Below are 27,768 nucleotides of genomic sequence, written 5' to 3'. Positions count from 1 at the left end.
AAAACGCTTGATTGAATTTAAGGAACAACCCTCTGCTGCAGAGAGGTGAGCTGATGGGAACATTAACTTTTTGATTGCTGATAATTTGTGTCTGATTTAAATGAACTACTTGATGGTGTTTAATGGTTGCCAAAGTGCTTCCTCATAGGGGGCCATATGATATGTTGGGGTTTCTTTGTGTTATTTGACACTATATAAATAAAACTGAATGGTCTCCTCTTCAGCAGATACAAGTTCATAAAGTATTTCTGGTCTGTATATGAAGTATAATTAATTTGATGTTGCTGTAATTGCATAATGAGAGGGGGGGTAATTGGGGGTTGTTTCCTATTTTCTTTTTCCTCCTTTAGCTGATGATACAGTGGGGCAAAAAAGTATTTAGTCAGCCACCGATTGTGCAAGTTCCCCCACTTAAAATGATGACAGAGGTCAGTAATTTGCACCAGAGGTACACTTCAACTGTGAGAGACAGAATGTGAAAAAAAAAAATCCATGAATTCACATGGTAGGATTTGTAAAGAATTTATTCGTAAATTAGGGTGGAAAATAAGTATTTGGTCACCTCAAACATGGAAAATCTCTGGCTCTCACAGACCTGTAACGTCTTCTGTAAGAAGCTTTTCTGTCCCCCACTCGTTACCTGTATGAATGGCACCTGTTTGAACTCATCATCTGTATAAAAGACACCTGTCCACAGCCTCAAACAGTCAGACTCCAAACTCCACCATGGCCAAGACCAAAGAGCTTTCGAGGGACACCAGGAAAAGTATTGTAGACCTGCACCAGATTGGGAAGCGTGAATCTACAATAGGCAAGGAGCTTGGTGTGAAAAAATCAACTGTGGGAGCAATCATCAGAAAATGGAAGACATACAAGACCACTGATAATCTCCCACGATCTGGGGCTCCACGCAAGATCTCATCCCGTGGGGTCAAAATGATCATGAGAACGGTGAGCAAAGATCCCAGAACCACACGGGGGGACCTGGTGAATACCTGCAGAGAGCTGGGACCAAAGTAACAAAGGTCACCATCAGTAACACACTACAACGGCAGGGAATCAAATCCCGCAGTGCCAGACGTGTTCCGCTGCTGAAGCCAGTGCATGTCCAGGCCCGTCTGAAGTTTGCCAGAGAGCACATGGATGATACAGCAGAGGATTGGGAGAATGTCATGTGGTCAGATGAAACCAAAGTAGAACTTTTTGGTATAAACTCAACTCGTCGTGTTTGGAGGAAGAAGAATACTGAGTTGCATCCCAAGAACACCATACCTACTGTGAAGCATGGGGGTGGAAACATCATGCTATGGGGCTGTTTTTCTGCCAAGGGGACAGGACGACTGATCCGTGTTAAGGACAGAATGAATGGGGCCATGTATCGTGAGATTTTGAGCCAAAACCTCCTTCCATCAGTGAGAACTTTGAAGATGAAACGAGGCTGGGTCTTCCAACATGACAATGATCCAAAACACACCGCCTGGGCAACAAAGGAGTGGCTCCGTAAGAAGCATTTGAAAGTCCTGGAGTGGCCTAGCCAGTCTCCAGACCTCAACCCCATAGAAAATCTGTGGCGGGAGTTGAAAGTCCGTGTTGCTCGGCTACAGCCCCAAAACATCACTGCTCTCGAGAAGATCTGCATGGAGGAATGGGCCAAAATACCAGCTACTGTGTGTGCAAACCTGGTAAAGACCTATAGTAAACGTTTGACCTCTGTTATTGCCAACAAAGGTTATGTTACAAAGTATTGAGTTGTATTTTTGTTATTGACCAAATACTTATTTTCCACCCTGATTTATGAATAAATTCTTTACAAATCCTACCATGTGGATTCATGGATTTTTTTTTTTCACATTCTGTCTCTCACAGTTGAAGTGTACCTCTGGTGCAAATTACTGACCTCTGTCATCATTTTAGGTGGGGGAACTTGCACAATCGGTGGCTGACTAAATACTTTTTTGCCCCACTGTAAGTTCCCTAGTTCCTTTTTTCTTTTTTTTTTTTTTTCTTTTTTTTTTTTTTTTTTTTTTTTTTTTAAATTTGCTGGAAATACTTGCATTGATTTATTTAAACATGTAAAAATAATGTAAATACAGTATGCAAGGCAAAACAGAGTTTGTACACAGCAAAATCTCCAGTGTTAAATTTACACTAGAGAGTGTCTATATGGGTCAACACTTCTGAGTGTTAAATACAACACTGAGTGTTAAATTAACACTTGACAGTGTTATGTTTAAAAGTAACCTAGTCAGTTTTGAAGATTAACAATGGCTAACACTGAGCAGTGCTGATTTTCTAACACTGGAATATTTCTAACATTTTGAGTTATTTTCCAATGTTAGAAAATCAGCACTGCTCAGTGTTAGCCATTGTTAATCTTCAAAACTGACTAGGTTACTTTTAAACATATAACACTGTCAAAAGTGTTAATTTAACACTCAGTGTTGTATTTAACACTCAGAAGTGTTGACCCATATAGACACTCTCTAGTGTAAATTTAACACTGGAGATTTTGCTGTGTAGAATTGTTCTGACCATTTCCATGATGTGCTCACACAACTCTTGGTGGCGCTGTCACTTGGTGTTCACTCGCTCTGCGGTAGAGTATCACTTCCTGTTCCTGCTCAAACACAGTGGTGTTTCTGAGTAGCTTATTTGCTTAGCAATTTAATTAACAACTTTTAAATACATTCTTCTTTCATAGTATAATCTTCACGTGCTTCATCCGAAGCACACTTTCTCTGTACTCACTACCTAATTTATAGCCAAAGTATTCACTCACTGTCTCTGTACTGTTTCGCTAGCTTAGCTCGTAGCCGACTCATTAGCACCATGGCTACTTCACCTGTCCCTCCAGCACTTTCTTGCTCATTGTGTCAGATGTTTAGTTACTCCTCGGCCTCCTTTAGCAGTAATGATATCTGTAACAAATGTAGCATATTTGCAGCTCTGGAGGCCAGGATTACTGAATTGGAGACTCGGCTTCGCACCCTTCATTCACCCATAGCTAGCCAGGCCCCTATAGCTGGTGCAGCCGAAGACAGCGTAGGCCCCGCTAGCTGTTCCCCGGCAGATCCCAAGCAGCTGGGGAAAGAGGGCGGCTGGGTGACGGTGAGGAGGAAGCATAGTCCTAAACAGAAGCCCCAGGTACACCACCAACCCGTTCATGTGTCTAACCGTTTTTCCCCACTCGGCGACACACCCGCCGGGGGTCAAACTCTGTTAATTGGTGATTCTGTTCTCAGACATGTGAAGCTAGAGACACCGGCAACCATAGTCAACTGTCTTCCAGGGGCCAGAGCAGGCGACATTGAAGGAATGACAGACTTTTAATTCATTTGAAAGCCTGATGCTTGAAGGATTGAAGGACATTTAAAACTGCTGGCTAAGGGTAAACGTAAATTCAGTAAGATCATAATTCATGTCGGCAGTAATGACACCCGGTTACGCCAATTGGAGGTCACTAAAATCAATATTGAATCGGTGTGCAACTTTGCCAAAACAATGTCGGACTCTGTAGTTTTCTCTGGTCCCCTCCCCAATCAGACCAGGAGTGACATGTTTAGCCGCATGTTCTCCTTAAATTGCTGGCTGTCTGAGTGGTGTCCCAGAAACGATGTGGGCTTCATAGATAATTGGCAAACCTTCTGGAGGAAACCTGGTCTTGTTAAGAGAGATGGCATCCATCCCACTTTGGATGGAGAAGCTGTCATTTCTAGAAATATGGACAAATTTAGTAAACCCCCCAAAATATGACTATCCAGAGTTGGGACCAGGAAGCAGAGTTGCAGTCTTACACGCCTCTCTGCAGCTTCTCTCCTTCTGCTACCCCCCCAAAAACCCATCTCCATAGAGACTGTGTCAGCTCCCAAAAAGACAAAAAACAAACTAAAAACCAGCAACAAACAACTTAAACATAAACAATTACAAAGAAAGAACAATACAGTATCCACATCTGAACCAAAGAGTAAAACAGTGAAATGTGGATTATTAAATATTAGGTCTCTCTCCTCCAAGTCTCTGTTAGTACATGACTTAATAATTGATCAACAAATTGATTTACTCTGCCTTACAGAAACCTGGTTGCAGCAGGATGATTATGTTAGTTTAAATGAATCAACACCCCCGAGTCATTCTAACTACCAGAAATCTCGAAGCACAGGCCGGGGGGGGGGGGGGGGGGGCGCGGTGTGGCAGCAATTTTTCACACCAGCCTATTAATTAATGAAAGACCAAGACAGACTTTTAATTCATTTGAAAGCCTGATGCTTAGCCTCGTCCACCCCAGCTGTAAAACTCAGAAACCAGTCTTACTTGTTATCATCTATCGTCCACCTGGGCCTTACACAGAGTTTCTGTCTGATTTCTCATACTTTTTATCTGATTTAGTTCTCAGCTCAGATAAAATAATTATTGTGGGTGATTTTAACATCCATGTAGATGCTAAAAATGACAGCCTCAACATGGCATTTAATCTGTTATTAGACTCAATTGGTTTCTCTCAAAATGTAAAAGAACCCACCCACCACTTTAATCACACTCTAGATCTTGTTTTAACATATGGCATAGAAACTGAACATTTAACAGTGTTTCCTGAAAACCCTCTCCTGTCTGATCATTTCCTGATAACATTTACATTTACAATAATTGATTACACAGCGGTGGAGAGTAGACTTTATCACAGTAGATGTCTTTCTGAAAGCGCTGTAACTAAGTTTAAGAATATAATCCACCCACTGTTATCATCTTCAATGCCCTGTACCAACATAGAGCAGAGCAGCTATCTGAACGCTACCCCAACAGAAGTCGATTATCTTGTTAATAATTTCACCTCCTCACTACGTACGACTCTGGATACTGTAGCTCCTGTGAAAACTAAGGTCTCTAATCAGAAGTACCTGACTCCGTGGTATAATTCTCAAACACGTACCCTAAAGCAGATGACTCGTAATCTGGAGAGGAAATGGCGTGTCACAAATTTAGAGGATCATCATTTAGCCTGGAGAAATAGTTTGCTGCTTTATAAGAAAGCCCTCCGCAAAGCCAGAACATCTTACTATTCATCACTGATTGAAGTAAATAAGAACAACCCCAGGTTTCTCTTCAGCACTGTAGCCAGGCTGAAAAAAAGTCAGAGCTCTTCTGAGCCAACAATCCCTTTAACGTTAACTAGTAATGACTTCATGAACTTCTTCACAAATAAAATTTTTATCATTAGAGAAAAAATTACCAGTAATCATCCCACAGATGTAATATTATCTACAGCTACTCTTGGTACCATTGATGTTAAGTTAGACTCTTTTTCTCTAATTGATCTTTCTGAGTTAACTTCAATAATTATTTCCTCCAAACCATCAACGTGTCTTTTAGACCCCATTCCTACAAAACTGCTCAAAGAAGTCCTTTGAGCAGTTTAATTAATTCTTCGATCTTAAATATGATTAACCTATCTCTAATGATCGGCTATGTACCACAGGCCTTCAAGCTAGCTGTAGTTAAACCTTTACTCAAAAAGCCATCTCTAGACCCAGCAGTCTTAGCTAATTATAGGCCAATCTCCAACCTTCCTTTCATATCAAAAATCCTTGAAAGAGTAGTTGTCAAACAGCTAACAGATCATCTGCAGAGGAATGGTTTATTTGAAGAGTTTCAGTCAGGTTTCAGAGCTCAGCACAGCACAGAAACAGCTTTAGTGAAGGTTACAAATGATCTTCTTATGGCCTCTGACAGTGGACTCATCTCTGTGCTTGTCTTGTTAGACCTTAGTGCAGCATTTGATACTGTCGACCATAATATCCTATTAGAGCGATTAGAACATTCTGTAGGTATTACAGGTACTGCACTGCAGTGGTTTGTATCATATCTATCTAATAGACTCCAGTTTGTTCATGTAAATGGAGAGTCCTCTTCACACACTGAGGTTAATTATGGAGTTCCACAGGGTCCGGTGCTAGGACCAATTCTGTTTACATTATACATGCTTCCCTTAGGCAGCATCATTAGAAGACATAGCATACATTTTCACTGCTATGCAGATGACACCCAGCTCTATCTGTCCATGAAGCCAGACAACACACACCAATTAGTTAAACTGCAGGAATGTCTTAAAGACATAAAGACCTGGATGGCCGCTAACTTTCTGCTTCTTAATTCAGATAAAACTGAGGTTATTGTACTCGGCCCTGAAAAGCCTAGAAATATGGTATCTAACCAGATTCTTACTCTGGATGGCATTACCTTGGCCTCCAGTAACACTGTGAGGAACCTTGGAGTCATTTTTGACCAGGACATGTCCTTCAATGCACATATTAAACAAATATGTAAGACTGCGTTCTTCCATTTGCACAACATCTCTAAAATTAGAAATATCCTGTCTCAGAGTGACGTTGAAAAACTAGTTCATGCATTTATTACTTCCAGGCTGGACTACTGTAATTCATTATTATCAGGATGTCCAAAGAACTCACTGAAAAGCCTTCAGCTAATCCAAAATGCTGCAGCAAGAGTACTGACAGGGACTAGAAAGAGAGAGCATATTTCTCCTGTTTTGGCTTCCCTTCATTGGCTTCCTGTTAAATCCAGAATTGAATTCAAAATCCTGCTCCTCACATACAAGGTCTTAAATAATTAGGCCCCATCTTATCTCAATGACCTTGTAGTACCATATCACCCTATTAGAGCACTTCGCTCTCGCTCTGCAGGCCTACGTGTTGTTCCTAGAGTATTTAAAAGTAGAATGGGAGGCAGAGCCTTCAGTTTTCAGGCCCCTCTTCTGTGGAACCAGCTTCCAGTTTGGATTCAGGAGACAGACACTATCTCTACTTTTAAGATTAGGCTTAAAACTTTCCTTTTTGCTAAAGCATATAGTTAGGGCTGGACCAGGTGACCCTGAATCCTCCCTTAGTTATCAAATCAAATCACTTTTATTGTCACATCACATGTGCAGGTACATTGGTACAGCACATGTGAGTGAAATTCTTGTGTGCGAGCTTCACAAGCAACAGAGTTGTGCAAATACAATAATGTAAACAAGCAAAATACAAGAATGGCTACATCTGAAACTAATAAATATATGTATAGTATATAATAGTATATGCATTATGCTGCAATAGACATAGGCTGCGGGGGGATTCCCATGATGCATTGAGTTTTTCCTTTCCAGTCACCTTTCTCACTCACTATGTATTAACAGACCTCTCTGCATTGAATCATATCTGTTATTAACCTCTGTCTCTCTTCCACAGCATGTCTTTTATCCTGTCTTCCTTCTCTCACCCCAACCGGTCGCAGCAGATGGCCGCCCCTCCGTGAGCCTAGTTCTGCCGGAGGTTTCTTTCTGTTAAAAGGGAGTTTTTCCTTCCCACTGTTGCCAAAGTGCTTGCTCATAGGGGGTCATATGATTGTTGGGTTTTTTTCTCTGTATCTATGAAGTGCCTTGAGGCGACTTTTGTTGTGATTTGGCGCTATATAAATAAAATTGAATTGAATTGAATTTCTAATGAGACTTCGGCAAAACTAGTTGTATCAACTGAAACGCCAGTGACATCTCTCTGGTTCTTACTCAGATCTATGTTGGAGTTTTTGCTATTAAGAACACGACTTTCAGATTCTGATAATTTGCTGTAGATTGTGTTTAGACCTGTTGCTTATTGGTTTGTTTTCCATTTTTCAGCTAATAGCTCTTCGAGAATCACTTCGTTGGTACATAAAAGCTATTTTATGGCTGTCAAACTGTGTTATCTCTGACATTTCCATAGATTCAACTAAAGAAATGGGAACAAATGTGTTCTTACACCAGGTCACTATGTGTAAACAGAACCCATGCAAACTCCACACAGAAACTCTGCAGCCAGAATGCTACTACTGCTAATATACTCAAATCACTGCTCGATCATTATTCACAGGAAAAAACACGGAATTAAACGCAAACATCATCCTGGATCTGAACCCAGCTTAGTGTCCGTTAAGAGTGACCAGTCTAAAAAACGCTTGATTGAATTTAAGGAGCAACAACCCTCTGCTGCGGAGAGGTAAGCTGATAGTAACATGAACTCTTTGATACCTGTCAGTTTGGTGTCTGATTTAAATTAACTACTTGATGGTGTATTATGGTTACCAAAGTGCTTGCTCATAAGGGTCCATATGATTGTAAAGATTTCTCTGCATTAATGTGGGGTCTTTATCTTATAATACAAAGTGCCTTGAGGCGGCAGTTGTTGTGTTTTGGTGCTTTATAAATTAAACTGATCTCTCTTTAGAAGATCAAAGTTCTTCAAAGTTCTTTCTGGTCTGTATATGAAGTATAATTAATTTGACGTTAAGCTAAAGCTTAATGTTAAGCCTGCTTAATCCATTCCCAAATCATGTTTAATGTGTACTTGTTCCTGGGTTATTTCCAGACATCCTAACCAATTTCCTTCCATCTAAAGTTGACCATCTGGGACTTCTTCCAGACCTTGGCACAGGGCTGACACATCATGATAACTTGTACTTATTTACAATTGCAAGAACTGATGATTTTGGAATCTGCAGTGTTTTGAAATTGTTCCAGGAGACCATCCCAGCTTGTATAAATCTATAGTTCCTCTTAGATCTTCACTGAGTTCTTTGGACATTCCTATTGTGCAAAGTATTGGTTAAAACAAATGCTTTTTATGCTGCCAAAGACAAACTATCACAATTTTTCAGTTGTCCCTGGCTGCAACAATGTGTTTCCTGTTTTAAAATCAAGGATATACTGTTCAGTTTCATACCTGTCTGTTCGGTAGTAAGTGGTTCCTTCTTGTTTGGCTAGATGCACTCTTACAGGAAAATCCAGCTGTTAGCTGTGATATTCCGGTTTGTGAAGCACTTTAAAAATTAGGCCTTGCATTCACTTTGCTTATCCTCACTTCTGATCCAACCTAATATCATGAAAAAGCATGTAATAGCCATGCACTATGTCCATTTCATGCTTTGCCTCTCAAAACATGAAATGTACAGGCACATAGAAGTTGCAATAAATTGCAGTAATAGCAGAATGAGATATTTTATCTCAAGCCAACATGAAAATTAAATCCAGGAAAGTTTTTAAACAGATATTATTAACACATTTACATATATATACATAATAGCCCGCTAGCTTAATTGATTCTGATGATTAAGGACCCTGCAATGTACTTAATATGTTTTTTGCTGACTACCAACTTCGTGGGTTTAAATATATTATCTCACCATGCTTCTTCATGCATGTCTATTTTACATTTTGGAGAGGCAAAGCCAGAAATGGACATGTTTATAACATGTTTGATACAGTGATACTGGGTTGTCTAATATGAAGTAATCCAGTCAGTGAGATGACATGAAGAAAAAAAAAAGGTCTCCAAAAAGTTTAGCACCTTTCATTCTTCTTGTCTTTAATAGTAAGTGGCTAGCTGGACTCAGTCGGAAAAATCCAGCTGTTAGCAGTAATGTTCAGGTTTGTAAAGCACTTTATAAATGAGGACAGTGTGGAGGAGAACCTATTTAAGTCAGGTAAGAGGTGTTTCACCGGAGTCAAAAAGTTGTTTGTTTCTTCCTCTAGTCGGTTGCAGTGCAGTCAGCAGCAATCAGTAGTCTCCCTTTTCCGAAGCACATCCAAACTACAAAACTAGGTTTCTTAGCAAAGCACGAATGGGAATCCCATCAGTAGTATGTCTGCGAAAAAGCTAAAACAATGCAGAGGCTCAGAGGAAGAGATGCCACACTTTTTGGAGACCTTACTTTTCTCCTGTCATCTCACTGGCTGAATTCCGTAATATTATTTCATATTATTTCCAAATGTAAGTGAAGGAGATTTTAATGTGGAGATTTTTTTTTTCTTTTTGGCTGCAGATGTGCTGATCGATGATAGAATTTCCAATTGTCTTCAGTAACAACAGTTATGTTTTTGGTGTGACATGCATGTAGTAACCTCTTATGTAGTAAACTGTTTCATTGTGCTTGGGAAAGGTGAGAATATTTTATTGCATAAAGTAGTGCTGATCGCATCGCAAACGTCTGCTTTGTCAAGTGATTGCATGGCCCAGTACAACTGGCCTGGCAGTCTGATGACTTAAACAGGCCATCCTCCACACAGTCCTCATTTATAAAGTGCTTTATTAATGAGTCAATTTAGCTAAACAACAAAGAAAGATTTACTGCTAAAGAGACAGACAGTGAAAGTGGACTGTATATCCTAGATCTCTTAACATAAAACTCTTGGGAAAGACTGTTGCAGCCAGGAACAGGTCAAAATTGATCTCTTTAAATGTTCTTAAAAATTAAACTTTACTTATCATTTGTTTCTTAAATTGAAAAAAAAAAAATCAAATAGATGTAACAATGTTACATCTATTTGATTTTTTTTTTTTAAAGCTGTGCTCCATCATGTAAATGAGCTTTTGTATGTGCATTGTTTTACATCCTCTTTAATTACTAAGCTAATATATTTCAACAAAGTTACCTTGGCACATTTTGCTCAGTGGTTATTAATCCAGCATGGCAGACAGAGAAAAGGAGGGAGAGGCAGGATTTGATCTTCTGCTTTCTGATTGGTTGAGCTCTACCCCTAGTCCCTCCATGCCTCCTCCAACTCTCCTGTCTCACATCATAGCTACAAGTGTACACGTTTTAGTTTTGTAACACATTTGCAACAAGCAAAGCATACAAATTAACAAACTTGTGATTAGAGTGGCTGTAATTGAGCAGTTGTATTAACTGACTTGAGAGTTTGTAATCACAGAATTGTGGTTGTACGAAGTACCAAAATAAAGTAAAATTTGACTTACTAGGTTTTTCTATGTATTCTAATCCTTATTCTATAAGTTCTCACTTATCTAAAAGCTGTCACATTTTGCAACATGTGAATTTGAAGATTCCCAAATGGATTCTAACATCGTGTTCTTACAGTGACAGAGATCATTATAAGGCTCTGGTGGATCTTGAGAATTTGGCTGATAATTCATTCATTTTAATTGTCTCACAGAAACCACTTCAATTGTTCTCAATATGTGAGACATATACACAGGAATGAGCCTATCAAATCATGCTTTAAAAATCAGCAAAATTATTTTAACATTCAAAAAGACCAGTAAAGGGACTGTAAAACGGGCATAATGTATTCTTTCCTTCTGCTCCTAGTTAGCACTCTGAATGCACAGTTATGGATCAGTTGTTGATTCATCACATACTGTAGGCCACATAGCAAAACATTGCTGCAGTCAAGTCTGTACATTAGTTTCTCAGAGAGAAAAGATTTAAAGTGATTACAAATCATATGTAATGACAGACAACAAATTAACCCTGGGCTTAAAATATGAGTCAAGGACCACTCTCAGGTTTGTTGCTTGATGACTTGGGTTCAAAATAGCTGAGCAATGTGATGATATCTCTCTTGTCTGAGCAGCTTTTTTTGTCCAGATTTTAATATCTAAACTTGCACTGTGCACCGATTGTTTAGCTGTGCACACATTTTTATTTATAGTATGTTGTTAAAGGTATTTTCATAGACAACAAAAACCTGGCCAAAATGTTTTGTCTATATTATTTTTACTCTTCTTCATGATTCCTCCACAGAGTGGACAAGAGCTCAGAGGTTCCCAGCGGTCAGTCTGCCCAGCAGCAACAAACACATCTGGACTCCATATTTATGGTCTGTACACATACAATATTAGTTTTATATTCATTCTGTTCACAGTCATGTTCATGATGGGTATGGGGGTATGGGAATTGGTTGTCTCTCATGTAGAAGGTTGATGGTCACATCTCCACCTCCTTCCATCTACATGCCATAGTGTGATACATGTAGTTATTCTTATATCCCTTTCTCCCAGTGACAAGGAGGGAGTTCATGCAAGACGTTTACCTAAATAAAACGTAACCTAAACAAGATGCAAAGACCACCAATAAGTTGATGTTCTATTCGATTGCATGAAAGACCTGGGCCACCTTTAATGAGGCTATACTCCAACTCAGTTCAACTTAGATAAGCATTTAGCAAACCACAAGCCAACTTGTAAATCATTAGTGACTTAAAGTTTAATCTTACCAGTGGATCTAAAGATCTCAAACAAGCACCTAAACTCCCTCCTTGTCACCTCAAAGTAGGTGACAAGGAGGGAGTTTACACAAAAAGTTTACATAAATATAAAATCATTTATTAAACATAACCTAACCAAGACACAAAGGTCACCAATAATTTGATGCCAGGTGCAGTGGAAGACCTAGGCCAGCTTTTATAGGCCATTGCTTTCATGAGTGTGAGAAGGTCACAACAGAGAGGAGCTGTTATATAGAAATATATCTCAATTCTTTTAAATAAGCGATGCTTTGAATTTCAAGGAGGGACCTAGTTCTTACTGCAAACAGTTAGAGTGATTTAATAATATTCAACCCAGTGTTGAACATGAACATGGTTGTAGTAAAGAAATACTGCAGTGATGAACCAACATACAAGCTCAACAAAACCTGGATTTTCTGTCATATTTTAAAGAGATCGCGGTATCTTATTTCTTCTTATCTCAAAAAAAGCATGCTTCTCTCAGACTGCAGGCTTACTTCTGGTTCTTAGAGCTTTTAAAAGTGGAATGGCAGGAAGAACCTTCAACTGCAAAGCCCATCTTGGGTAGAACCAGCTCCCAGTTTGGTTTCAGAAAACAGAGATGCTCTCTGGTTTTAGGATTAGACATTTAGTGTTACTTTGTGGTTAAAGTTTTGAGTTAGGGCTTGATTATGTGAGCCTGAACCATCCCATAGTTATTTTGCTATAAGCTCAGGTTTCTGGGGGAATTTCATGATGACTGAGTACTTTTCGACTCCCTGTTTTTACTGCCTTGGTATACATTACTGTATGTCATTAAACGTTGTCTTGTCTCACCTTGGGGTATTGTTCTGTTTGTTGCTTCTGGGTGTGTCTTTTCCTTCTGCTTTCCTCTTTACCCAGCACCCTATAGAGATTGAGGGGTGGTTAGATCATTAATGCAGTAATGTTTTCCAGATGCTGGAAGACGACATCATTACTTTTGTGAAGAATGAATTGAAGACGATCCACAAGGTTTTGCGTCAAGATTACCCAGAATGGGCAGAGAGACAAATGGAAGATGAGGAAGTATTAGCAGGTGAGGATGAAGAGCGGAGGAGAAGCAGCAGAAATGCAGTTTTGAAGATCACATTAGACTTCCTCAGGGGAATGAAGCAGGAGGAGCTGGCTGACCGACTGCAGAGCAGTAAGAGGATTTTTCTAAAGATTTATGCTAGATGAAAAAAAAACATTTACTAATGTGTCAAGAGATCTACAAAAATGCATTCAAAAACCTGTTTGTTGTAGAAATAAGTGGCATCTCTAGTTTATAAATACTTAAGTGATATTTTTGCCCTTTTGTGCCTTTAGGAACTCCCATTGTAGTTTGTCAGAAACAAAAATCTGCTTTAAAAAAGAAGTTCCAGTGTGTGTTTGAGGGGATTGCTAAAGCAGGAAATCCAGCACTTCTGAATCAGATCTACACAGAGCTCTACATCACAGAGGGAGGGACTGCAGAGGTCAATGATGAACATGAGGTCAGACAGATTGAAACAGCATCCAGGAAACCAGACAGACCAGAAAAAACAATCAGACAAGAAGACATCTTTAAAGCATCACCTGGAAGAGAACAACCAATCAGAACAGTGCTGACAAAGGGAGTGGCTGGCATTGGGAAAACAGTCTTAACACAGAAATACACGCTCGACTGGGCTGAAGACAAAGCCAACCAGGACATCCAGTTCATATTTCCATTCACTTTCAGAGAGCTGAATGTGCTGAAAGAGGAAAAGTTCAGCTTGGTGGAACTTGTTCATCACTTCTTTACTGAAACCAAAGAAGCAGGAATCGGCAGCTTTGATGACTTCGAGGTTGTGTTCATCTTTGATGGTCTGGATGAGTGTCGACTTCTTCTGGACTTCAACAAAACTGAGAAACTGACTGATGTTACGGTGTCCGCATCAGTGGATGTGCTGCTGATAAACCTCATCAGAGGGAAACTGCTTCCCTCTGCTCACCTCTGGATAACCACACGACCTGCAGCTGCCAATCAGATCCCTGCGGAATGCATTGACAGGGTAACAGAAATTAGAGGGTTCCCTGATACACAGAAGGAGGAGTACTTCAGAAAGAGATTCAGAAGTTGGTGGAAGGCACACAATATCATATCCCACATCAGGACATCACCTAGCCTCCACATCATGTGCCACATCCCAGTCTTCTGCTGGATCACTGCTACAGTTCTGGAGCATGTGCTGAAAACAAGAAAGTGGAATACGATGCCCAAGACCCTGACTGAGATGTACATCCACTTCCTGGTGGTTCAAGCCAAAGTGAAGAAGGTCAAGTATGATGAAGGAGCTGAGACAGATCCACACTGGAGTCCAGAGAGCAGGACGATGATTGAGTCACTGGGAAAACTGGCTTTTGATCAGCTGCAGAAAGGAAACCTGATCTTCTATGAATCAGACCTGACAGAGTGTGGCATTGATATCAAAACAGCCTCAGTCTACTCAGGAGTGCTCACACAGATCTTTAAAGAGGAGAGAGGACTGTACCAGGACAAGGTGTTCTGCTTCATCCATCTGAGTGTTCAGGAGTTTCTGGCTGCTCTTCATGTCCACCTGACCTTCATCGACTCTGGAGTCAATCTGCTGGAAGAAAACCACACAACCTCCAGGAAGTTTGAAAGAAGAGAATCTAACGAGAAATACTTCTATCAGACTGCTGTGGACAAGGCCTTAAATAGTCCAAACGGACACCTGGACTTGTTCCTCCGCTTCCTCGTGGGTCTTTCACTGCAGACCAATCAGAATCTACTACAAGGTCTGCTGACACAGACAGGAAGTAGCTCACAGACCAACCAAGAAACAGTCCAGTACATTAAAGTGAAAATTAGCGAGAGTCTGTCTGCAGAGAAAAGCATCAACCTGTTCCACTGTCTGAATGAACTGAATGATCGTTCTCTAGTGGAGGAGATCCAACAGTTCCTGAGTTCAGGAAGTCTCTTGACAAATAATCTGTCTCCTGCACAGTGGTCAGCTCTGGTCTTCATCTTATTGGCATCGGAAGAAGATCTGGATGTGTTTGACTTGAAGAAATTCTCAGCTTCAGAGGAGGCTCTTCTGAGACTGCTACCAGTGATCAAAGCCTCCAACAAAGCTCTGTATGTAAATGTGTGCTCGCTTCTTTAATTTTAAAATGCTGATTATAGTTAACAAAATAGCAAATGCTCAATTGAAAGAACCCCCCCCCCACAATATTTTAATAGGTTCTAGCCTCTAATAGAAACTCTTATAGAAACTCTAAAGCTATTGAATATAATTTTCATCAGCATTCAGCATCCACGGTTAAGTATAATATACTTTCAATATATCACAGCATTAGAAAGTGTCAGAGTCTCTGAAACATTTGTGGTTGTAACCCTTATCAGATGGAAGAAAAATGTCAGAATCAATCTAAATTCTTGGCTGTTGTGATTTTCAGTGGTCTTCCCCCTGGTTTACTAGTCTCGGTGGTCTGTGCTCTCCATTTCTAATTCATGTTTTTTTGTCACCAGACTTTAACTACATCATTTTCTTTTGTCAGTAATCATAGCTGAGTTTTTACCTCACCTTCAGTACAGAAACTGTAGCAGAGAAGTATAAATCAAGTCTTATCGGACAAGAGCTCCTATAAATTACATTTTACTCATACCTTTGCATCCAGAGCCCAAAAAATTTCATTTGAAGCCAGCATTTCAGTTCATTTCCATGGCAACGTTTTAACAGGGATACGGTTTTATACTGCACTCTCTGAAAGATAAAATCCAGCGTTATGTTCCACAGGTAAAAGCATATAATAAGAAACCTTCCCCTTCTGTAATCTTTGTGCAGTATGTGATAAAGGTCATTTTAAACTGAAACACAGACTTAAAATGCTATATATTTATTTCTGATATAACTTTTTTAGTTATCCATAAATTTTTGTCAAACACCTAGATATTTCCTTTGTTTTTTGTCTGTTCCAACAAGTAAAATAATTTCTTGTGTGAACTCCATCCTAGTCACTGGGAGAAAGGGATATAAGAATAACTACATGTATCACACTATGGCATGTAGATGGAAGGAGGTGGAGATGTGACCATCAACCTTCTACATGAGAGACAACCAATTCCCATACCCATCATGAACATGACTGTGAACAGAATGAATATAAAACTAATATTGTATGTGTACAGACCATAAATATGGAGTCCAGATGTGTTTGTTGCTGCTGGGCAGACTGACCGCTGGGAACCTCTGAGCTCTTGTCCACTCTGTGGAGGAATCATGAAGAAGAGTAAAAATAATATAGACAAAACATTTTGGCCAGGTTTTTGTTGTCTGTCATTACATATGATTTGTAATCACTTTAAATCTTTTCTCTCTGAGAAACTAATGTACAGACTTGACTGCAGCAATGTTTTGCTATGTGGACTACAGTATGTGATGAATCAACAACTGATCCATAACTGTGCATTCAGAGTGCTAACTAGGAGCAGAAGGAAAGAACACATTATGCTTCTCCAAAAGTTGATTCTGTTCATCTGGATGTAGAGTTTTCAGTGGGAGAAACGTTTCATCACTCATCCAAGTAACTTCTTCAGTCTCAGCTGACTGCAGGTTTCCCCAATCTTATAAACGGTACACTTGCATAATGACTGAAACCAGCCCACTGAAGGAACAATGGGCTGGGAGATTTACTTACTTGGATGATTGAGCATGCATCAACACATTATGCTTCTTATACAGTCCCTGTACTGGTGTTTTGAATGTTAAAATAATTTTGATGATTTTTAAAGCATGATTTGATCATTCTGGTTCTTTTTCAGTAGAACCAACCACAAAGCAAACAAACAAAAACCTAGCTCTAAGCTGGAAAATCTAAACACAAAACACTACATGAAACAAGAAACTTAAAACATGGGAAAAGAAACCTGAAACCTGGAAACAACAGGAAGAGAAGCAGACAAACTGAAAATAGACACATGTTAATGGGAGGAAGCAAAGCAGAATAGACTAACACAGGACACAGAGATATCAAAGTAAAACAAGAAATAGACAAACATGGAAAAAATGATGACTAGATGTAACACAAGGAACACATGGGAAGCACAGCAACAAAACCTAAAGGCTAGAAACTATCAAATATATAACCAGAAATGAACTACATCAAAGGATATTAATAATCAAAAACATAAACACTGAGTCACTAGACCTGGGACCTTGACAAATAGAACTTGTTTTTTCTTTCCTAGACTAAGTGTCTGTAACCTTTCGGAGAGAAGCTGTCAAGCTCTGTCGTCAGTTCTCACATCGCAGGCCTCTAGTTTGAAAGAGTTGGACCTAAGTAACAACAACCTGGGGGATTCAGGAGTGATACTTCTGTCTGCTGCACTGAAGAGTCCACAATGTGAACTGGATACTCTCAGGTCAGCTCAAACAATACTGAGTTTCTCTTAAGTGACAGAATAAATTGGTTTAAAATTTTAAGAATAAAAGTCAACTTTTTCCATATGTTACTGTATAATAATGTTTTTCAGTATTTGAGAGTCACATTAAACATTAAGGATTTATTCAAGGCTAAATATTGCTAAATCTAGTATATCTAGTAATTCCATAATGACACATTAATATCAGTATTGTTATTGTCTGTGTTTGTTTCTAATTTTTCAGACTGAGTGTCTGTAACCTCTCAGAGGCGAGCTGTGAAGCTTTATCCTCAGTTCTTGGCTCACAGTCCTCTAGTTTGAAAGAGCTGGACCTGAGTGACAATGATCTAAAGGATTCAGGAGTGAAGCATTTGTCTGTTTGCGTGAAGAGTTCCTATTGTAAACTGGAAACACTCAGGTCAGGATTAAGACTTTTCGCTGACTGCTATTTAAATGTGTAATTATAGTATTGCAGAAACACTTAATCCCAACATTTACCCTTTATTTACATTTGTCCAAAAAAGTATTCAAATCATAATTTATATATAAAATTTATTTTATATTTTTATGTTATATGTTTGTTTGTTGTTGTTTTTTTAACACACTGGTCAGTTTAGAGTTTTACAATTTCAACAATAATAATTTCCTGCTGAAAAGAAAATGCCCAAAACACAAGTTTAATATAATTTAATGTATTTAATTAGGTATGGTATCAAGTTATGGTATGGTATCACTTCCATTAAAACCCTTGCAAAACATCTTATTTCATCATGTAATCTGCAGCTCTCTTTTGGATCACCTGCTGATAGTGTTTATTCATTTGTCTTTAGGGATTTGCTAGCTTAGCTTAGCTCATAGCCGACTATCTAGCAAACTAGCATGGACTTCACCTATCTCTCCTGAACTTTCCTGCTCAGTATGTCAGATGTTTAGTTATACCTCAGCCTCCTGGCTAATACAATTATTAGTAATAATTGTAGTTATAATAAATGTAGCCCCTTTGCAGCTATAGAAGCTGTGTGTAAGGAGAAGGATTTTAAATTCAATTCTAAATTTTTTCTAGAGCATGTGCACCAAAAAAAAAAAAAACCTATTTCTGACAGTGCAATTTAAGTTCCCATGAACTACACAGAAAGTCATAAAGTCAAACCTGACTTTTAATAGCACCAGCAAACCTTTGCAAGTGCCTGTAGGAAAAAAGATCTACATTTCCCACTTCTGATTCTCGGAGGTAATGGTAGACATGTGGTAGTTCTTGCTGACAACATGATGACTTGTATTCCAACGTAGGAAGTGCTATGAACAGCTATGATCAGATTGGCAAAGTATGTTCCTGGATTATAATGTTTTGTTGTTGTGTGCGCTTTTTTATGCAGTTTTTGCAAAGTCATTAGTGGAAGGAAACTGCAGCATAGAACAGGCTGAATGCATGATGTATGCAAGTATGAATCCTCCAGTTTCATAGTCAGAAAAAAAATATATTGCTGTAGTTTATTTGGTTGCAATTATTCTGGGATTTAAAAAATAATTACGTAAATGGGATAGCAGACACTCCCGTGGGTTTAGAAGGGAGAAAGCCCACACTGACCTTTGGATTCCAGTCAAAAACCTACAATTTCAAGAGAACGTGCAGCTAAATGTATCACTCTTGGTCCAGAGAAAACTACAGGGAGTGCAGAATTATTAGGCAAGTTGTATTTTTGAGGAATAATTTTATTATCGAACAACAACCATGTTCTCAATGAACCCAAAATACTCATTAATATCAAAGCTGAATGTTTTTGGAAGTAGTTTTTAGTTTGTTTTTAGTTTTAGCTATTTTAGGGGGATATCTGTGTGTGCAGGTGACTATTACTGTGCATAATTATTAGGCAACTTAACAAAAAACAAATATATACCCATTTCAATTATTTATTTTTACCAGTGAAACCAATATAACATCTCCACATTCACAAATATACATTTCTGACATTCAAAAACAAAAACAAATCAGCGACCAATATAGCCACCTTTCTTTGCAAGGACACTCAAAAGCCTGCCATCCATGGATTCTGTCAGTGTTTTGATCTGTTCACCATCAACATTGCGTGCAGCAGCAACCACAGCCTCCCAGACACTGTTCAGAGAGGTGTACTGTTTTCCCTCCTTGTAAATCTCACATTTGATGATGGACCACAGGTTCTCAATGGGGTTCAGATCAGGTGAACAAGGTGGCCATGTCATTAGTTTTTCTTCTTTTATACCCTTTCTTGCCAGCCACGCTGTGGAGTACTTGGACGCGTGTGATGGAGCATTGTCCTGCATGAAAATCATGTTTTTCTTGAAGGATGCAGACTTCTTCCTGTACCACTGCTTGAAGAAGGTGTCTTCCAGAAACTGGCAGTAGGACTGGGAGTTGAGCTTGATGATACCAACCCAAACCAGTACTCCACCTCCACCTTGCTGGCATCTGAGTCGGACTAGAGCTCTCTGCCCTTTACCAATCCAGCCACGGGCCCATCCATCTGGCCCATCAAGACTCACTCTCATTTCATCAGTCCATAAAACCTTAGAAAAACCAGTCTTGAGATATTTCTTGGCCCAGTCTTGACGTTTCAGCTTGTGTGTCTTGTTCAGTGGTGGTCGTCTTTCAGCCTTTCTTACCTTGGCCATGTCTCTGAGTATTGCACACCTTTTCTTTTGGGCACTCCAGTGATGTTGCAGCTCTGAAACATGGCCAAACTGGTGGCAAGTGTCATCTTGGCAGCTGCACGCTTGACTTTTCGCAGTTCATGGTCAGTTATTTTGCGCCTCGGTTTTTCCACACACTTCTTGCGACCCTGTTGACTATTTTGGATGAAACGCTTGATTGTTCGATGATCACGCTTCAGAAGCTTTGCAATTTTGAGACTGCTGCATCCCTCTGCAAGATATCTCACTATTTTTGACTTTTCTGTGCCTGTCAAGTCCTTCTTTTGACCCATTTTGCCAAAGGAAAGGACGTTGCCTAATAATTATGCACACCTGATATAGGGTGTTGATGTCATTAGACCACACCCCTTCTCATTACAGAGATGCACATCACCTAATATGCTTATTTGGTAGTAGGCTTTCGAGCCTATACAGCTTGGAGTAGGACAACATGCATGAAGAGGATGATGTGGACAAAATACTCATTTGCCTTATAATTCTGCACTCTCTGTATAGAATCTGACATTGTTTTGGGAAATGTAAAGACTGATTCGATATTAATTTTAGCCATCTCCAATCTACATAACCTGTTGTCTTTACTGATGATATGAATTATAATTTTACCAAATCTAAATGTATCCTTAGCCGGTAGTTTCAGGTTTCCTTCAATATTGCCTGCTCTGACAATAAAAGACAATTGACGATGGATGCTGGTGTGTCTACCTGAAAATGTTTAAAAACATAATCATCAGTAACCAGAGTTGGTTCCTTGACAGTTGTTGTTTGAGTAGGGAGAATGTTCTTTTCCTTCCGTGCATCCCCCAATCAGCTGTCTTGGATGGCCCTGCTTTAAGCAGTTTCCATTGGAAGTATCTTTTTGGGATAAAGTAATTGTTCATAGGACATAATCTGATTTCTGGGGTATTTGAGGAGGTCTTGTGTTACTGGAGGTCCTTTTGTCTGTTTGAAATAATCTCTTTATGAATAAAAAGGAAACTGAATTTAATAGATGAAAAGTATAGATGTAATTGTATCTGAAATAAGAAAAAAAAAGAAAGAAAGAAAGAAAGAAAGAAAGAAAGAAAGAACGAAAGAAAGAAAGAAAGAAAGAAAGACCTCCAGTAACGTATGAATTGTTGTTTTGTGTGTCTGCAGTCTGTCAGGCTGTCTGATCACACAGGAAGGCTGTACTTCTCTTGCCTCAGCTCTGAGTTTCAACTCCTCCCATCTGAGAAAGCTGGACATCAGCTACAACCATCCAGGAGACTCAGGAATAAAGCTGCTTTCAGCTGGAGTGAAGGATGAAGGTTGGAAATTGGACACTCTCAGGTATGGAGAAAATGTCTTATAGAAAATATATTAAAAGTGGACCAAATATCCATTTCACCTTAATCAAAATAGATGTGTCATTAACAGACTAAAAGCACCAAATAATCTACATATTAAAATTTGCTATAAATTAGATGTAAAACTATATCTTTAGTACTGTTACATCTGGGATAATAAAATCCAGCTCTAGTTGGGTTGTAAAACATTTAAAGTTCCAGAATAAGGATTTCTGATTTTGTTAAACACTTTAGAACAAAAATAATTTATTTTATAAAACTAAAAACAGAATTTAATTATGTGCAAATCTCATAATCCCACATTTTATTCACAGTGGAACATAGAAAACAGAGGTGAGAGAAGTAACAAAGAACAAATACTTTGTTGTACCTAAGTAGAATTTTCAGGTATCTGTACTTTACTTCGAATCTTTTACTTTTACTCCCTACATTTTTAAGCAAATATTGCACTTTCTACTCCTCGCATTTTTAAAACTGACTTGTTACTTTTGGTTTAACTTTTTTTTTGAGGAATTATTGTTTCGTCATTGCAAGACTCCAAACATCAAATGGGTTTGAGCCTAAACAGAAACACATGAAAGGCAATCCTGTCCTATTAATCACCAGCAGATGTCACATGTGGCAGAGTCTGGGGTTAAAGTGGGTGGGTGGTTTTTTGGCACAACACCAGAATTGTATTGAGGTGCATAAACAATCTGAAACTCATCTCCAAAGTGACATCTGCTGGCCAATTTGGCTATCACCGCATCTTGATAATTCTTTTCTTTGAAACGATGGAGACAAGCCCTGCACAATTCCAAATAAAACTACTTATTATACCAGACCGTTTGTAATAGGGATCAGCACATCTTTTAGCGAAATCTCTATTCAAACAAGAAAAGAAAGTATTGAGACTGTAATGGAATAACTACACAGGTTTATTGCTCTTTTGGGGCTTAGTCAACTTTTTTTTTTGAGGTTTGGATGTGTTTGGTTGTTTTTTGGGAGCTTCTGTAATCAGGTTTGCTTTATGCACTGTTCAGCAATGCTAGAAGCTGGTATAGCATTAGCTTTGATTTTTAATCAGTTTAAAAATATATATTCAAATGAAAAAAAGACTAAAGGTGTTTTCCTTGTTTATTAAAAAAAAGGGTAACATTTATTATATTTATATGGACTAATTTTGACCAATCGTAACAGTCAGTTTCACGCACTTTGACCTGTACACTTTATAATCATCATCTGAACCATAAAGAAACTTTCCTGAACTTTAAACTGCTGTAAATGGTTTATCATGTAACATGTTGTTTTACTGAGTTTGGAGTTTTGGTTTTGAACTTTCAGATATTTTAATGAGTTTGAAACAAGAGAGTGAGGATAGACAGGACACAACCTTTTACCTCAAAAAGAAATGGGAAGCTGAACTGGCCATAACTATAACAGAAGGAATGGGTCAGTATGTGTGAAATACAACACAGCACAACAAATTCGCTGTTGTGGAGGGAATTTTGATGGAAAAAATTGACAAGTTTTTTCATTACACCCAATATTAAAAGTAAACAGATCTCAAGTCCACAGGAATGTTGGAGACTATGTGGAGAAACAGAAGCAGACCATTCACATGTATTCTGGAAGTGCATAAAAATTAAAAAGTATTGGGAAGACCTTAAAATGACCATGGATAATATTCTGGGATATGCACTCCCAAACACCTGCCAAGTGATGTATCTTGGAAACATAAAGGAACAGATACAAAAGGAGGACTTATATTTAGTAAAAATTATTCTAGCCGCAACTAAAAAAGCAATTACAAAGAAGTGGTTACATCCAGACCCTCCCACTCAACGAGATTGGATTAGTATTGTAGAGGGTATCTCAGAGATGGAAAAAATAACATTCAATATCAGATTGATGGGATGTAAATACAATGGACAATGGAGGAAGTGGAAAGCATTCCGAAGTGGCACCAAGAAAACAACACAACAAGAAATGCGAATGGAATAGATGGAAAATAAATGTAAACTCCAGCCTGTTTGTATGTTTGTTGGTTTGTAATTTTCTTTACTGTGTTTTTTTTTTTTCTTTTAATGTTACCTAAAATTAATTTTAAAAAAATTAAAGTTGAAAAAGAAACAAGAGAGTGAATGGAGCTCACAGAGCAGTATCTCTCTTATCTATATGGCAGTAATCATTCGAATACGATATTTATACAATATTGATTTGATTACACTTTTGAGTCCAGTTTTAAGTGGTTGCATAGTCTATGTTGGTTACACATGCACATGTAATTATCTCAGTAGTGTTTGATAAACACCACCTTTTTATTGTGGTACCACTTACTTTTTGAGGTCATTTTTATTCCTAACCCAGCTTTTTTGAGGTATGTTGCTATCAAAGTGAAAATGAGCTAAATTTATTTTTCCTAAATTAGAGCACTTTTTTAGACTATACATTTGATATGTTTTCTATGTTCCATTGTGATTAAAATATAGATCTATGAAAGTTAATAATTATTGCATCACTTTATTTATGTTTTAAAAAACTTTAAAACTTTTTGGACAATCCAGTGTTTACTGCCAACTTACCATATAATTTCACACTGGCCTGTTATAAGCACACATCTATCCCACGTGAATGTTTACATTTTCTATCGGTAAGCTTTTTTTTTTTTTTAGAGGAACCCAGTAAATATGTTTACTATTTGCCATTTCCATTGTAAATCCCAGTTAAAATAAGGCGGGGGGGGGGGCAGGTAGTAATGTGCAGATTGGAATTAAGTCGTAACATCATCAAGTACTTTTTCTTCCTCATTTTGTGTTGTCCAGTCAGGGGAAAGAATCATGACGATGACACAATATTTTCCCAATTTAAAGTGTTCTTCTATGAATGCACCAGTTATTACAACGGTGGACCAATGATTTGACTTTATAGATTTATCCAACAGCTGCTTCAAAAGACTGACAGATCCAGGATCAGTCCAAATCATCACCACTTTGATCCACATATGGATTGAAGTGTATTTGAGAAAATGTTGGACTGTTCCTTTATCAGTGTTTAACAGTATGTGCATGAGGGGGATGTAATGTCCATGTGTACATGCTGAAAGAGACTGTGCTGGTCTGACCCCCTCTTCTTTTCAGGGTGGAGCCTGCTGGAGTCCAATGGTTGACACCAGGTCTGAGGAAGTGTAAGTGTGTTTTTAATGTGATTCAAGTAAAAAAAGCCGTACACATTCAACTATCTTCAAATTGTCAAATCATTCATTCACATCTCTCATGTCAGGAGTCATCATCAAAGTGTCAATCAATGAACAGATGATGGATCAATAACTGCAGCTGGATTGTGTTTGTTCTCTCCATCAGATTCCTGTCAACTCACAATCGACACGAACACCGTAAACAGAAAACTCCAACTGTCTGACAACAACAGGAAGGTGACACATGTGGAGCAGGTTCAGTCATATCCTGATCATCCAGACAGATTTGATGTTTGGTTTCAGCTGCTGTGTAGAGATGGTCTGACTGGTCGCTGTTACTGGGAGGTCGAGTGGAGTGGAGAGGTTTGGATAACAGTGAGTTACAGACAAATCAGCAGGAAAGGAGGCAGTTATGACTCTGCATTTGGACACAACACTCAGTCCTGGAGTCTGCAGTGCACTAACAACGGTCCTCATTTTGCCTGGCACAATGACAAAACAATATCCTCCTACTCAACCTCCTCTGTCTCTAACAGAGTAGCAGTGTATGTGGACTGTCCTGCTGGCACTCTGTCCTTCTACAGAGTCTCCTCTGATACTCTGATCCACCTCCACACCTTCAACACCACATTCACTGACCGTCTCTATCCTGGATTTGGAATCTGTGCTGCTTCCTCAGTCTCCCTGTGTTGATTTTAGCATTGAGGTTTTACAGACACAACATTAACCAAAAGATCTAAGGAAAAGGTCGATAAGGCCCCAGTCACAAGGCTTAGAAATTGGTTTGTGACCATCTGGCAGCTACCAATCAAGAACAAATTATTATTTGAGTTAGGAGTAGTTTCTGGAGGTTTACAGTTGCTGGGAAAATTATTGCTTGTGCCCCAGTCACACGAGCTTAGAGACCAGTCTTTGATCCCCCTGTCAGTAGGCAAAAACGTGTATTGCCTAACCGGTTGCTTTAATAACACATTGCTGTGGTTGTGGTTTTGAATGTGTCAGGTGTGGTGAATCTGTACACAATTATTTTCTGAGTTATACTTAGAGTACTAATGTGGGAACTTCAACATTTTGTGCTATTTGGATTAGACTGCCTACTGACATTTTTGTTTTTGTGGTGCATCCTGTCATATTTGTGCATTCCAACGTGAAAGTTGAATGAAAATGGCATTTTAATAATTTTTGTGACTAAAACTGTTTGTTAAAAAGCATTCTATGTAACAGGAGTGCTCTGCTTTTTTAAAATTCTTTTTAAATTGTATTTTTAACTAGCTGATATTTAGACCATTTTTGATGCGTTTGTTCCAAATTTCAGATTCAGATTCATCTTGATTGTAAGAAAAAACAGGTTGTTTTTTTTTAAATATATATATATTAATGTTCAAACATTGCTTCATGTTTCAATGTGTGGGAAAAAAGGCCTTACTATGGCTAGTTGACCATTTTAAAAATATGTATAAATCTTCAAAGAAATCTTCAAAAGTACTTGATATATGTAGCTGAAAATGTAAGCAATGACTGTAAATGTTAAAATCCTGCAGAATAAAATTTATATACAAATAAGATAGTTGAGCAGGATATGTTGTAAAAATTGGCTGATTTCAGATGAAGTTACACTAAAAGATTCTACAACAGGACACCTAAACTGCTGACGTGTCAAATCTGCATATAGACTAAGCCTTTAAATTCTTTTTGTACATTTAATAGTTACTAACAGTCACCGCTGTGGCTGTAGCTAAGAGAAGAAGAGATAAAACCTGCACTTTATGCATTAACGAAGTACTCAATTGTAATCCATAGATTATCTCTTGTTGCAATGATAGTTATGTCTAACTGACTAAAGACCTTAAATCACACACTTCTAACACTATATTACTCTACAGTGCTTTACCTTTCACACACACTCATACCTCTGCTTCACCTGTAGGAGATGTGTTGATGAAGCTTGCATGTAAGTTCAGTGAGGAAGCTCTGTACTCACACATCTGGTCCCCTTGTGTTTGGTGGCTAATCTAAGATTTATATAATTTCCCCTTTCCCATGCTGTCAAACTCATTGTCACGATGGGCTAGTGACTAGCCTCGAGGGCCAATGTCCTGCAGGTTTTAGATCTCACCTTGGATCAACACACCTGAATCACATGATTAGTTCGTTACCAGGCCTCTGGAGAACTTCAGGACATGTTGAGGAGCTAATTTAGCCATTTAAATCAGCTGTGTTGGTTCAAGGACACATCTAAAACCTGCAGGGACACCGGCCCTCAAGGCCTGGAGTTGCCCACCCCCTGGGCTAGTCCAATCATCTTTATGCCGGCTTTCTTCAGTTAACCTAAATTGCTCTCTGATGCATCCATCAGAATATGAATATGTGTGAATGTTAGTAAGTACTTAAAAATCACTTAAAGCACTTAACTGATTGGATCAGTTAAGTGCTTTAAGTTCTCTGGGAGAATAGAAAAGCACTATAAAAGAATCAGTCCATTTAGTTGGTGCTCCCTTCCTTGGCCTAAGAAAAAGCATGGGATTAGTATGAATTATATTTATCTGGCAGTTTCCAATTTGGTTAAAAGCCTTCAGGTATCAGGCTGTTCTCCTTTGTCACCACTTCCCAGTTAATGAGGCGAGCCTGAACCATCCCTTAGATAGGCTGTCATTGATTTGGGCTTTCTCATGCCCTGAGCATTTTTTTTTACTTCACTTACTTCTTCTCACTTTCCATGCATTTACACACTACTACTGCATATCACTCCTGATCTTCATTCATCTTTCTCTGTATTCGTCTCACTTTTCTCCCATTTGTTGTTCCTGCACAGCAAATTCAAAAGTGTTAAATGTTTTGGTGTTAATAGTCTTCTTGCAAAAGTAGAGTTAATTTTACTCTAAGTAGAGTCACATTCTTTTAATGTAACTCTGAGGTGTAAAGTGATAGTAGTTAAAATCAAGTGTTAAAAATGAGTGTTTCTATGTCAAATCTGGAGGTGTTACAATGGAAACATTAACTCTTGATCTCTTAACTCTGAACTCCTAGAGGGGCTATGACACCAACAGAGTAAATTCACAGACTCCGCCCCCAGCACCATAGGCTCCAATCGAAGCTGAAGTGAAGCCGTTTC

The 27,768-nt window shown here is 38.7% G+C and overlaps 1 protein-coding gene across 1 annotated transcript; it reads left to right on the top strand.

The window, feature by feature from the left end:
- Positions 1–7,490: 7,490 nt before the first annotated feature.
- On the top strand, positions 7,491–26,282 carry LOC112430348 (NLR family CARD domain-containing protein 3-like). Its single transcript, XM_076879868.1, has 9 exons — positions 7,491–8,027; positions 11,572–11,647; positions 12,992–13,220; positions 13,385–15,179; positions 17,292–17,465; positions 17,710–17,883; positions 21,291–21,464; positions 24,601–24,647; positions 24,823–26,282. Exons 1-9 carry the CDS (start codon positions 7,819–7,821, stop codon positions 25,347–25,349), a joined length of 3,405 nt encoding a protein of 1,134 aa, XP_076735983.1. The 5' UTR covers positions 7,491–7,818; the 3' UTR covers positions 25,350–26,282.
- Positions 26,283–27,768: the final 1,486 nt, after the last annotated feature.

The sequence above is a fragment of the Maylandia zebra genome, linkage group LG23 (assembly GCF_041146795.1).
Source record: "Maylandia zebra isolate NMK-2024a linkage group LG23, Mzebra_GT3a, whole genome shotgun sequence".
NCBI lineage: Eukaryota > Metazoa > Chordata > Actinopteri > Cichliformes > Cichlidae > Maylandia > Maylandia zebra.
The sequence above is the reverse complement of the archived record's forward strand: the minus strand, read 5'-3'. Positions and strand labels throughout refer to the sequence as shown.